The 13324-nt window shown below is 35.4% G+C and overlaps 1 protein-coding gene across 1 annotated transcript; it reads right to left on the bottom strand.

Moving 5' to 3' along the window:
- Positions 1-9107: 9107 nt before the first annotated feature.
- On the bottom strand, positions 9108-9500 carry LOC130499093 (uncharacterized mitochondrial protein AtMg00810-like). The gene has a single exon (XM_056992995.1). The coding sequence runs from the start codon at positions 9498-9500 to the stop codon at positions 9108-9110; it is 393 nt and encodes a 130-aa protein (XP_056848975.1).
- Between the last annotated feature and the right edge of the window lie 3824 nt (positions 9501-13324).

The following is a 13324-nucleotide window of genomic DNA, read 5'->3' as shown; positions in this document are numbered from 1 at the left end:
ATTAATGGAAAATTTATGTACTTATAAAAGTACAATTAGATTATATATATATCAAATAGGGATTATTTTGGTTAAAAGTCTATTTTTTTCTAACAAGTCATAACCGATTTAATGATTAGGTTATCATCATCTAATGAAATCAAAGAGATTATACAAAACTTTAAAAAAATTGTAATCAGTGGTCGTAGTTCAGTGGCACTTGAGAAAAAATAAACCCAATTCGACGAACTCTAATGTGGACCGTACTTCTATCCGGAAATTAGGTTAATGTCTTTAATATATTCGGGTTTAATCATTTTGTGTTACAAAAAAAACTTTAAGAAAATGCAACATTCTGACAAAAAAATGCAACATTTTGTTTGTTTTGCAAGTGTTCCATTTTCATATCAATAGTAAATCACTGAAAGAATTTAACTGGGATTATGCCATCATCATCACTGAAAAGCTACATATTTATAAAATAACTTTTAAAACTGAAAATATTAACCAAGTATTAAAATGTTGATAACGATTAGTCTTTTGGGAGAGAAATAGAATCGATTCACCATTTTCTCTTTCCTTTAGTACTTACTTTTGGTTTTACCATACCTCCAATATGCCTGCGCTGTTATGATTTCTTTCCTGTATAGTTTTTGTTAACTGGATAATTAAATACTCATTTCCCTTATATTTTGGTTGATGTATTTTATCTCAATTGTTTTATTCCTAGTGATTGTGTGATATTGTTCGTCTGAAGTAAAAAAAGTCTATGTCTGTTGACATTGAAAATATTACGTTTAGGAAAGTTGCTGATTATATCATTTGTTTCCCATTAAATTATACCCTTACAATTATTTTAAGGCTTACGTAACAATTAGAAATGTATTAATTAATTTTAGTGACCTAACCACCACCATACGTAAAATTCTTAATGTAGAAAGATGATGAAAATTAACAAATGGTTAGGTGATTAAAATGTGGGGAGCCAAAGGTGGGTAAATGTGTCTTGTTTAAAGGACCATTGGATTAGGAGTTTGAGGTGGGCAGAGTGATACGCAGAGTATCCCATGTGATCTCCACATGTCTTCTCTCTTTCTCCACTTCCATGATTCCATCCCCTATTAACTATGTTCTTCTCATTTTATTTATTTCTTTGTTGTATTTTCCATTAACTTTTTTTCTTTCATCATATCTTGCTTGACATTTCTTTTTCTTTTTGGTAAAATCTTGTTTGACATCTCGACAGCTTAGGTAACATATTCTAGTTTTCATTAGCACATAGGAAACTGAACTCATGGAACGCCACACACAAAAATTCAACATTTTATACTTTCATATGATTGATTTTATTGTTCCATTTAATGAGAAGTTCTTAGTCTAGTTGCATAACATATATTTACGTATAAAAAAGCAACACGATTTTATGTGTGGAGATTTCAACTTCCGTCCTCTATAATAAAGTTAGTAGGCTAATGGACTCACAAGTTGTGATCTAAAGTACCAGAATATATATATATATATATATATATATGACTTGTTTCATCATTTTACTAGTTCACCAATCAGTTTTGGTAGTTCTAACTAAAACTTTCGGAATAGAAACAAAACCTATTTATCGATATTAGATGTTTATGAACTTGTGTTTACATATTGAAAATGTCATGAAGTTAAGAAAACATACTGAAGCCGTAATTCTGAAACAATTTAATTACGTAATACTTAGCTATCACATATTATAATAATCAAAGTTGACCGGAATCTTTTTAAGCCGCCTGTAACAAACTTTCAATTTAGTCTGTGTCAAAATTGACTTAATTATATCTGCAACAATCAAATAAGACTCTTTTTCAAAAAAAAAAAAAAAATCAAATAAGAACATACACGACCAACCATCAAATGAAAATGTACACGACCAACCATCTTAAATATTCGAGTCACAAGAGTGGTTTGTCTGAATTGATATTTGTTGTTTTTCATTGCAAGTCAATGAAATATGGTGACTTTGTGTTGGTGAGCAATGAGTAGTCGGCCTTATTGCATTTTAGTAAAGAAGTCTTCCATTGTGGCTCTTGTTCTCGAGACAGGCTCGATTTTTGATTATCAAATAAGCAAATCAATGACTAATGAATCATGTACAATTCAATCGATGACATGAATCATGTCCTAAAGTGGTCTGAAGCGTTATGGAGTGGCCTAAATCGTCTTGCTACATCCATTATCACATGTCCTGTGGGCCAAACCGCAAAGGCCTACATATATTTGGAGGTGGTTTTGGGCAACCATTCTAGAGACCGCAGCTCGCGTGGATCTGATCTGCCATGACATATCTGAAGATGAGCCCGTTGCAGTATGGGACAGGACATGACATAATAACATGTTTGCATTCTCTGCTAGTAAACATAACTCAAGACTTTTTAATCTAAAATACATTCAATAGTTAGTTTATCCCAGACAAAGACTAAGTATCTTAGAAAACCTAATAAATTCATAAATAAGATTAGGTGTCACATGTAATCAAAAATACATATAGGTCAAACTGAGAGTTCAACGCTCAAAACATTTATATACCTACTAAACACTTACTAGCATTTGCAAAAAAGGAACAACTATATCTCAGTTTAGCTTAAAAAGACACCTAATGGTTACCTACAAAACAAGTAGAGTTGCAAACAACTAATTTGCTTAGGGAGTTCGGTTCCCAATACCCACATAATCAATTCCCCGCAAATCCAAAATAAAATCATCACGCAAGACATAATCAACATATGCAACAATCATAATACAATGCATAATCATATATACTATATGTATATATTTTACTTTCAACCTCGAGGCATTTACTGTCATTTAACATTGCTCATCCCATTTAACTTGTCACACCTAAACATATCATAGCCACAAAGGCTAAATGATTGATGGTATACACATATCTGGCTTCCTATAAGAACCAGCATGCCTGGATCGCGCATAGTCATGTGTGGCACATGCCCATGCTGAAATCACGTCCATCCGTGCTTCCATACCGATCGGTTGTCAAATGACCATAACATTTTCCACTTGTACAACTACACAATTCATAGTTATAAAATTATCTAATATCAACTGATAGTACTCATTCATATCATAATCATTCAACATACTTATGATCAAGGCCTGATGACCAATAAACAGTCATGCATATCAATCACAACAATCAATATCAGTCACGATCATTAATATAAATAAGACCACCGTTATCACTTATCCACCACATCTAACTATGGTAGTATTCTCTAACTTCATATAACAATACTAAAGCATACCATGTTCATTCACTTAACTAACCTTCTAGTCATGATAACATCAATATAGCATTATATGATACCATAACTAGCATGACCAATCAATAAACCACAACCATTACCAGAAAGCAACATCACTATATCTCATACTTGCTTTGCAGTAAAACAACAAGCATAAGCACTACTCACTTTGGAACGAGATAAATATATTTTATGGGTCACATCGGGTTTTCGGGTCTTATAGACGAAACCTGGGTTCTAGGATGGACATACAATAATTAGGAAAAACTAACCTCGGATTTGGAATCAAGACGGAAAACTAAGTTGGAAAGGGAAGCTAAAAATAACAAGAATTTACCCAAAAACTTTCGGACCTAAACTACTTGAAAATTCTTCTCTGTGGACTTTTATAACAAGTTAGACGTCTAAATTTTTTTCCTATTGGTTTTGTGTTTGAGCTCTAGTTTCATAATTAAATAGAGATCCCCTATTTATACTAAAGGAGAAGGTATACCTGACTCACCTCCTTAGCCGCCAACTAACCTTAAGAAAAGACAAATGTCAACATTTGGTTTCACGTTATCGAAAGCAGCTTACAAGGCTGGTGAAACATGACACGAGGTGGCATAACATGCAATCAAGTGAAGCATACATGCAGGTGAATCAGACAAGCAAGTAGGTGCAGCAAGACAAACTGCTGAAGCAGAATAACCATCAACCATCACAACCTTGTCCAATTAACCGATTATAAAGACGTCCAAATACAAGTTCTGATCAACCTAACAAGAACTCCCAAATCAAAAATTAACATCCCATCTTATTTTTTACTCTGAGGCTCATTATGATGCTCACATTCCGCATGAAACAAATAAAATGATCTTTACTTAAATATTTTATGAAATACGTGTTCAAAAGGGCTTATTAGGATTATGCACCAACCAACTCTCTTTCTTCTGCTTCAAAATCACTTCTCGTGTTTTCATTAGCTTCTTCAACCCTAATACATTCCTTTACAAGTCATGAATATTTTTTGACCATAATAGGTCATTTCCATCCTTTTTGCAATGCATTAAACATTCTCATAGACTATCCGAATGGGGTACAGCTTTGCGGCATAATCCCTTCAACAATTCTTTCATTTCTTCTCATTTTCCCTTATACTTAGGTTTCCTTAAGGTTTCCCAACCATATAAATCAAGGCCAATAGACGTGGATGCACACTGACCATTTTTGGTGCTTGGTCGCTTTAACAGACACATGGAGCTATTCACGTCGACCACATATGATTTGTATTTACCATACCATATTGGTACATATAAGCTTTGTTTAACACATTTATAACCTTCATATACTCATTCAAGCTTGCGATCTCTTTTGTAATGTATTGAATATTACCGGTTAAACTGGTGTTCTCGTGGCCTTGTGTCAATTATTCGTATGGTCATTACACAAGGTGTCCAAAGCCAGCACATGATCGCCAATCACCATCATCGAAGTCACCCATGGAGGCGTCCCACGACCACAACTTGACTGCTTCTAAGCGAAGAGCCGATTCCTTAACCCTAACCATCACATGTTGTACGAGATCCACTGCCTCGCAAGTCTGAGACAGAGTGTATTCCTGCACTCTCAAGGCAGAGAATAGGAAGATTCTGAATTGGAGAGAAAGCTATTATCAGAAACCGTCATCCCAGATGAAGAAACTTCGACACCAAATACCTTCTCATCCACCGGATATGAGCTCCAGACCGGAGGACGGAGAACATGATATCCAGCGCTCTTTCATGGGCATGTCGGAGCTTCTCATCTCTTTTTGAGGAAAGCAGTTCGGAGGGCACTGCCGTGAATCTCTGTTTTGAGATTTACTTATCAGTCTAGCCTTGCATTTTTTTGTCGTCTTGTCTCTTTCTCTATATTTCGGTGTTTTTGGTGAGGACTAGCCTAATTATGGAACCTTCATGTGTAATGCAGCTTGAATCGTCAGTTTGGACACTTTTGTTGGAACTCCAACTCTTGTGTTTTCAAACCCTCAAAGGTAGTTTGGAGAGAGGTTTTATGCTTCTTTGTCGGATATAATGATGTATCCTCTCCTGGGACGTGGCTGGTATAAGTAGATTTATATATCGCCTACCACCTCCATGTATCACGTGCTTCTTTCTCTGCTTGCTTTCACTGATTAGGATTTCCAGTCATCTCTTCTCTCGATTCTAGTTTAGTCTTATAATTGTCTGATACTGAAATGGTCGGAGACATATAGACTAACCGCCTATTCCTTACATCGTCAAACATTCTCTAGGATTTCCACTATTTTAAAATTTACCCTTGACTAATATTTTTATCTGAAGGTTTCCAGGAAAATACCATCCGCTTGGTCATAAAGAAATTCTAATAGTTGTTTAATATTTTTTACTGTATATTTTCACTCTTATTCAAAGAGTTAGTATAAATCTAGTGGCGACTAATTTTTTTTTTAAGTTTTTGGGGATGTTTAGTTAGAATTTTGCGTTCTAAAGCATTTTTAGATTCAATTTCATATGTATCTCTTAACCTTTTAAATAAATTGAATTCACATTTTGTTGACAAAAAAAATTGAATTCATATTTTCACAGATATATGAGAAAAAACATGTGAGAAAAAACTAATATGCTCCTTGATTCAATAATATATATTTTTAACATCTGATTTGTATTATATTAAAGCTCATATAACAAAGACTAAAGGACATAAAGGAACTACCATGAAGATAGCTAACCCATACAAAGAGTGTTCCCATACCACAAAACAGCTAGTTTCAAAAAAATATATACAATAATATTTTCATGTAAGCTTTTAAATATTAATATTTTTTTTTATAACCGTGGGACCCCAGGTTTCGCCAAGACTAATTCCACGAGACCGACAACAATCCACGTATTCTTGCGATTTAACGTTAGTCCCGGTGACTACTGCATATCGAACCCAAAATGCTTTTTTGTGCTTACCACTGGACCACCATGTAGTGGTTATTAAATAATATTAATATTAGAGCGTTGGATATATGTGTAACATGATTAGGTTCGTAGATTGTTTATCACACATTTGGAGGCACCCTCGACCTCGAGACACGGTGAATTTCCTTACAACTTGCATTGTGTTGGTTATCTCATTCATAAGTCACTATATATGTATACATAAACTAATTAAACAAATACAACAAAACATATCGCCTGCAATGCAAGAATTTGAATCCGTACGATTAGGATGGATGTTTACTCGTTGTATCTAACCAATGTGACATTAATAGCAACCACGCGTCGATTCATTCATTTTTACTCTTCACCAAATACATATTTTATTAGGGGGAAGAAATATATTAAAAAGAAAGACCTAAAATAATTTTAAAACTGAATTTGAAAGAAATACCTAGTCGTAGAAAACAAAAAGAAAGCGAAATAATTTTTTATTATTATTTAAAACTGGATATAATTGTGGTAAGTGGTATATATGAGATCTAAGAATGTGCTTTAACATTTTCCCTTAATTCGAGTTTAACTTGAAACAAAATCACAGTTATGTGGAAGTTTAAATTTGAGTTTCGGTCCATACAGTAAACATGATAGTATGGTGATATATGCGACTCAACTACCATTTAGAATTAGAAGATATTTTAATTCGAGTTAAACAGTGTGACAACCAGTATACTTTATAACAATAGATGTTTTTTTGGATCGAAATTAGTCGATAAGACATATAAAAAAACTCAATTTTATTGAAATTTGTTCTTTATAATGGTATCTAAATTCCCAATGTTGTGGGGGTGTGTTTATGAGAGTATTGCGTTGCTTGGACGGCAAATATGGGGAAAACATGCAGAAAAAGTATTGAATACTTCAAAAAGTGAAAGACATGATTGACAAGAAGACCGAGAAAACAAAAGAAGAAATAGTCTACTTATCAAGGAGTGATTTAAAGTCTAAAATGGTACTAGTATTTACTAAGCTTAGAAAAGGGTGAAAGTAGTCATGTTTTTAATAAGATTTCAATGTTTTTTGGGTTGAGTATGGGACGAAGTGAAAGTTGTGGTCGGTCCAAAAGTTAGGTGTCTGACTTTATGGTCTCTACTACCATTCCTGCGTCTATCACCCACCGAATGTTCCAGTCTCCAGTATATATATTTACGAGACTACGACGTAGTATTTTTCTTGCCTACATTCTAAACTGTCCGACTAGGACCGGACTCAAGGTGAATACTTGTTATTTTGCATGTATTTTTGACTTTATTTGTCTTGTATGAGTAATAAAATTTTCGATTTGTACTTAACTTGTTAAAAACGAGTATTTGCTATTTCGAATACTTGATCAAAAATGAATTACTTGTATGTTACTTAATATTTACGAGTACTTGTGAACTATTTACAAGTTATTAAAAATATCTAAGAAGTACTTCCTAAATAATAATCTATTAAAAATAAACATAATTTTTTTTTTGCCTATTCTACTTAAAATAATATATGATTTATTTTAAACGAAATATTTGTTCATATTATAGAGAAGACAAATAAAAAATGTCTTCTCTACACAAGTAACTAGTAATAACATGTCATATAACTAATTTTTTAATACTTGTTATATATAATATTTGAGTAGACGACGACGAGTATTTACAACTCAAGAAGGATAAGAAATAAGTAACAATTTTAAGAAGAATAATGAGTATTTATATCCAATCCAAAATGCAAGTAAAATAAGAGAAAAATATAAACAAGTAATTAATAGATCATATAACAAATAGCAAGTAATGAAGTAAGTAACAAAGCAAGTAACGGGACGTAACAAGTCAAGTACTAAAAATAATAAAGATACTTGATACTTCACATGGTTTTGCAAATAATGAAAATTGTCGACTTGCCTTGACAACATCGAGTATTTGATTTTTTAAGGCGGGTACGAGTCAAATAACGAGTTTAAGGCGAGTTACAAGTAATGATGTCCAGCTCTAGCAAGAACCATGATCGGTCCTTAATTTTTTATACCAATTTTTAAAACAAAAAGATTAGTTTTATTTCTAAAGAGAGAAAAACTATGGAATTGATGATATAAAACATATATTTTATTTCATTTTTATATTGAATTTATTCATATATATATTACAATAGCATAAAATATAACTAGTAATTGAAATTTATTTTTATTTTAGAGGAAATTATCAAAAATGACTCAAAACTTGATTTTGTTTACAAAAATGTACCCCAAATTTAATCAAATGTAAAAGTAATCTTAAAGACTAGTGATATTACAACAATCTATTTATGACCAAACAAAATACATGTATTGAGTTTTACCATTATAATCCTCCGCGTGAGAAGACTTACAAACAAGTCTTCTCTTCTTTGTAAGTATTTTTAGCTAAGTAGATCTTCAAAATAATTTAAGATCAAGTGGTTCAGTGAAAAGATCTGATAATTGTAGTTATGTGACAACGTGTTCGACCACTACCAGTTGTTCGTCGACTAGTTCCCTGATGAAGTGCTGTCGAATGTCAATGTGCTTTGTCCTCGAGTGTTGCACTGGATTCTTCGAGATGCCAGTGGCACTTTTATTGTCACAGTAGAGCAGAAATGATCCTGGGTCCATCCCGTAGTTAGCAAAAATTACTTCATCCACATGAGTTGTGTGCAGCAACTTACCATTGCAATATATTCTGCCTCTGCTGTAGACAGTGACACAAAGTTCTGCTTTTTACTCAGCCATGATATCATATTATTTCTGAGAAAGAAAAATCTTCCACTCGTGCTCTTCCAATCCATCTACACTTCCAGCCCAGTCCGCATCACAGTATCCAACAAGACTCCATTTCGACCCCTTGGATTAAACGATCCCTAGATTGACAGTCCCTTTGACGTACCGGATGATCCTCTTCACAGCTTCTAGATGATACTTTTTGGGTTTCGTTTGATATCTTGCGCATATCCCAACACTCAAGCTTAGATCAGGTCGACTTGCTATCAGGTAGAGCAGATTTCTGATCATCCCTCGAAACACCTTTCTGTCAACTTGTTCACCATCTTCATCCTTTGAGATCTTGTTGGGGCTGCTCAAAGGAGCTTTTACTTCTTTGCAGTGATCAAGACGAAACTTTTTCAACAGTGTCATTGCATAAGTGCTATGTGAGATGAAAAATCCTTCAGCAATTTGATGTATTTGAAGTCCTAGAAAGTATTTCAGCTCTCCCACCATACTCATTTCAAACTCCCGAGTCATATCTTGAATGAAGGCATCACTTATGATTTGGTTGTTCCTCCAAAAATGATATCTCATGTTTCATGTTTCATGTCTCAACGCAAAGAGTGTCTTGTCCACACTTCCTCTAATATACCCTTTGTTAATCAAGAAAATTTTCAACCTGTCATACCAAGCTCAAAGAGCTTGCTTCAGACCATAGTAATGCTTTCTTTAGCTTGTATACGTATTCAGGATTTGTTGCATCCTTAAACCCTTTTGGTTGATGCACAAAGAGTTCCTCCTGTACTCCATTCAGGAACGCACTCTTGACATCCATTTGAAACAATGTGAAGTTCATAATGCATCCAATACAAGTACACAGCCTGGCGGATTCCAGTCTGGGTACTGGGCAAATGTTTTTTCAAACCCAACTCCTTCGATAGGTGAATATCCATGAGCCACTAATCTGGCTTTGTTTCTGACCACGGTTCCAGTCTCATCAATCTTTTTCTTGTAGATCCATTTGGTTCCAACAATGTTACCATCCACCGGCTTTTCTACCAACTCCCAAACGTAATTCCTGATGAACTGCTCCAGTTCTTCTTGCATGGCCTGAACTCGAAACTCATCTGAGAGTGCTTTAGTGTGATCCCTTGGTTCAATGGTTGAGACGAAGCATGCAGATTGCAACATCTCTCTCAAGTTTATCTTCACACCCCGTGTTCTCCTTCCCTCATCCATTTTTACAATGGTGTCACAAGCCGAGTGGTTTTTGTGAACACTTGGGTTAGCATCCTGATTGACTCTTGGTGATACAAGTGTTGTCACGCTTGCAGGCTCAGGTTGTGTCTGATTGCTTATATCTGCTGGTTCATTGGTTTCAACTCTCTCATATTTTTCCCACTGAGCTATGGTTGTGTCATCAAACACGACATTGACTGACATCATGATCATCAGAGACCCCGTGTTGTACACTTTGAATGTGGAACTGTTTCCTGAGTACCCCCAAGAACATGCTTTCATGACTTCTTGCATCGAACTTTTCGAGATGTTTCTTGTCGTTCAGGATATAGCACTTGCATCTAAAGACATGAAAGTAGCTCAAATTTGGTGTTCTTCCTTTCCAAAGTTCAAAAGGATTTTTTTTGTTGTTCCTTTCTTGACATAAACTCTATTTATGAGGTAGCAGGCTGTGATAATAGCCTCTGCCCAAAATCAAGTTGAAACATCATTTATGTGCATCATTGCCCTTGCAATCTCCCAAAGAGTCCGATTCTTCCTTTCTACTACATCTTTTTATGTGGAGTCCTAGGTGCAGAGAACTGATTATTTATGTCGTGTTGCTGGTAAAAGACAGTCATAGCTTCATTCTGGAATTCTCCTACATAATCACTGCGAATCTGATTCAACTTCTTCTTTCCATTCGTAATCTGAAGAACTTAAGTTTTCCAATGTATTAGATTTCTCCCGAATGAATCTGACCTAAGTGAACAGTGAGTAATCATCACATAGGACCAAAACATACCTTTTCCCAGTTATACTCCCTATTTGCATTGGACCCATCATATCCATATGTATCAATTCAAGTAGATCCTTTGATTGAACGTCTTGGATTGCCTTGTGCTTAACTTGATTTGCTTTCTCATGTTGCATTGTCCACAAACCATCTTGATGGTATTTTATAGCTGAGGTAGACTTCTGACCGATCCTTTGCTCACAAGCTGGGTCATGTGTCTTATGTTCATGTGTCTCAGTCTTTGGTGCCACAGAATAGCTTTATCCTGAGCAATGAAACACTGATGTGAATTCTGTCATATGTAGCAGTTATTTCCAGATCTTACTCTGTGAAGATTCGTTTTGTTCTCATCATTTACTGCCTTGAAATCCTAGCTTGTGAATTAAACCATCAATCATCCGTCACACAGCTGGCTGACACTGATGAGATTTGCCTTTAGACCTTTGGTCAAGTACACCTTGTTCAGTGATGGTCTAGATTAAGCTGTCTTCCCTTTCCCTTTGATACCTCATTAACTTTAATCCCCAAAAGTGACTCTTCCACCTTTCAGAGGTTTTACATCCTTAAGATGCTTATGTGTCCCGATCATATGTCGAGAGCAGCCATTGTCAAAGTACAACAGACTATCATCTCAGATACCAAGGCCATACTGCATCGAATTTCTTTATCAAATTGCTATGATGTACGACTTGGTTTAGGGTGTCGTATGTCAAAGATTTTGATCCAGACCTGCTTTCGATGACCATTCCACCAGTACTTCCCTTATCTAAGCAGTTGGTTCACTCTCTCTAGATAATGATATCATTTCCCCTTGATGTGACCTGGCTTTCTACAGTGATAACATCCCTTCAATCTTTCAGTGTATAGCTGTTTATGCACCGGATAGTCCTTCACATTTCTTGTTACAGTCTTTGCCTTGGCCTATGTTTTAGGGTCGGTTCTTCGATGTTGGAGCTAGGAACAAACTTAATTGGCCCCACACCAGCCTTTCCATATCTGATATACCCAAGTCCTCTAGACGAATGCTCTTGTCTTCCTAAATTCAGAATTTTATCCAGCTCCTTTGATCCAGTGAGCATCCGAACTGTTTTGTAGTGATGTTCCAAGGACACATGTAGCTCAGATGACTTCTTTTTCTCAGTCTGCAACTCTTTTTCCAGTATAACCACTCGTGAGATTAGATGTATATTCTATTTCTTTAGACTAAGGTTTGTCAGATCCTTTTTCCTTTCATCATCCAGTTCCTTCCTAAGGTTTACGACAACTTCTTCTAACCAGATTTTCTCCTTTTTCAAACAAATATTCTCCTTTCCTATCTGGAAAATAGCCTGACACAATTCCTGGTTGTCTTCTACTGTGTCGTCAAAGACAATAGATTGATCACTGTCAGATTTCTACTGTGTCGTCAATGACAATAGATTGATCACTGTTCCTGGTATTCTTCTGTGTCAGTTTCTCATTTCACAAACTTGGTGATCCCAATGAGAGCTACGAAGTTAGTTAGCTCTTGTTCCTCACTGTCTTCTTCTGAGTCTGATTCATCAATCCCGTTCAGTGATTTCTCACGACGCCTCTTTTGATCATTGATACACTCAAGCTGAGTGTGACCAATACCTTTGCACTCAAAGCACTTGATGTCCCTTCTCCTTACTGTGGGGCATTCAGTTTTGTAGTGCCCAAACCCTTTTTATTCATGACATTGAACATCAGATTTCCGGTCACCTTTCTCTGCTCCAGAAGAACGTTTTTCTACCTTTGCTGCACGTCGTGATGCAATTCTCTTTTTCTGACCAATATCAGCTCTGCGTAGAAATTTGTTGAATCTTCTGACAAGTAGGATAACATGATCATTATCATATTTTTCTTTCTTTTTATCTGATTCTTATGATGAGAGAGCGATTCCCTTTTGTTTCTATCCTCCATCCAGTTCCATTTCATGAGCTCTTAGCATTCCTACCACTTCACCTTTAATTCAGTTCAACCTGCCATGACAGACTTCCATGCCATGGCATCAATCCCTTGGATGATAGACCTCATCCTAGACTTCCACAGCCCATGGTTGGAAGCATCCAAGTTCAACTTTGTTCTTGACACCAGTTCATGATAGTTCTCCATTTCTTATGCAGGATCTCACCTGTTATATAATTGAAAGGGTGACTGCTCGGATACCACTTGTAAATGCAAGAACTATAACACAAACGTAAATTATAAAGTATACCAGAGAATATCTCTACAAAGATATGCGTATTTACTAGTATTCTTTTAAAGCGAACTTACAAATCTCTTTTTACACAGAATTCTAATAAGATCAAGAACCTCTTGAATGTTGCCCTAGCCTAACACGTCC

The sequence above is a fragment of the Raphanus sativus genome, chromosome 8 (assembly GCF_000801105.2).
Source record: "Raphanus sativus cultivar WK10039 chromosome 8, ASM80110v3, whole genome shotgun sequence".
NCBI lineage: Eukaryota > Viridiplantae > Streptophyta > Magnoliopsida > Brassicales > Brassicaceae > Raphanus > Raphanus sativus.
This window is presented reverse-complemented; position numbering and strand designations above follow the sequence as displayed.

Coding starts and splice junctions, on each gene's coding strand:
- LOC130499093 (XM_056992995.1), bottom strand. CDS start 9,500: ATGACTCGGGAGTTTGAAATGAGTATGGTGGGAGAGCTGAAATACTTT.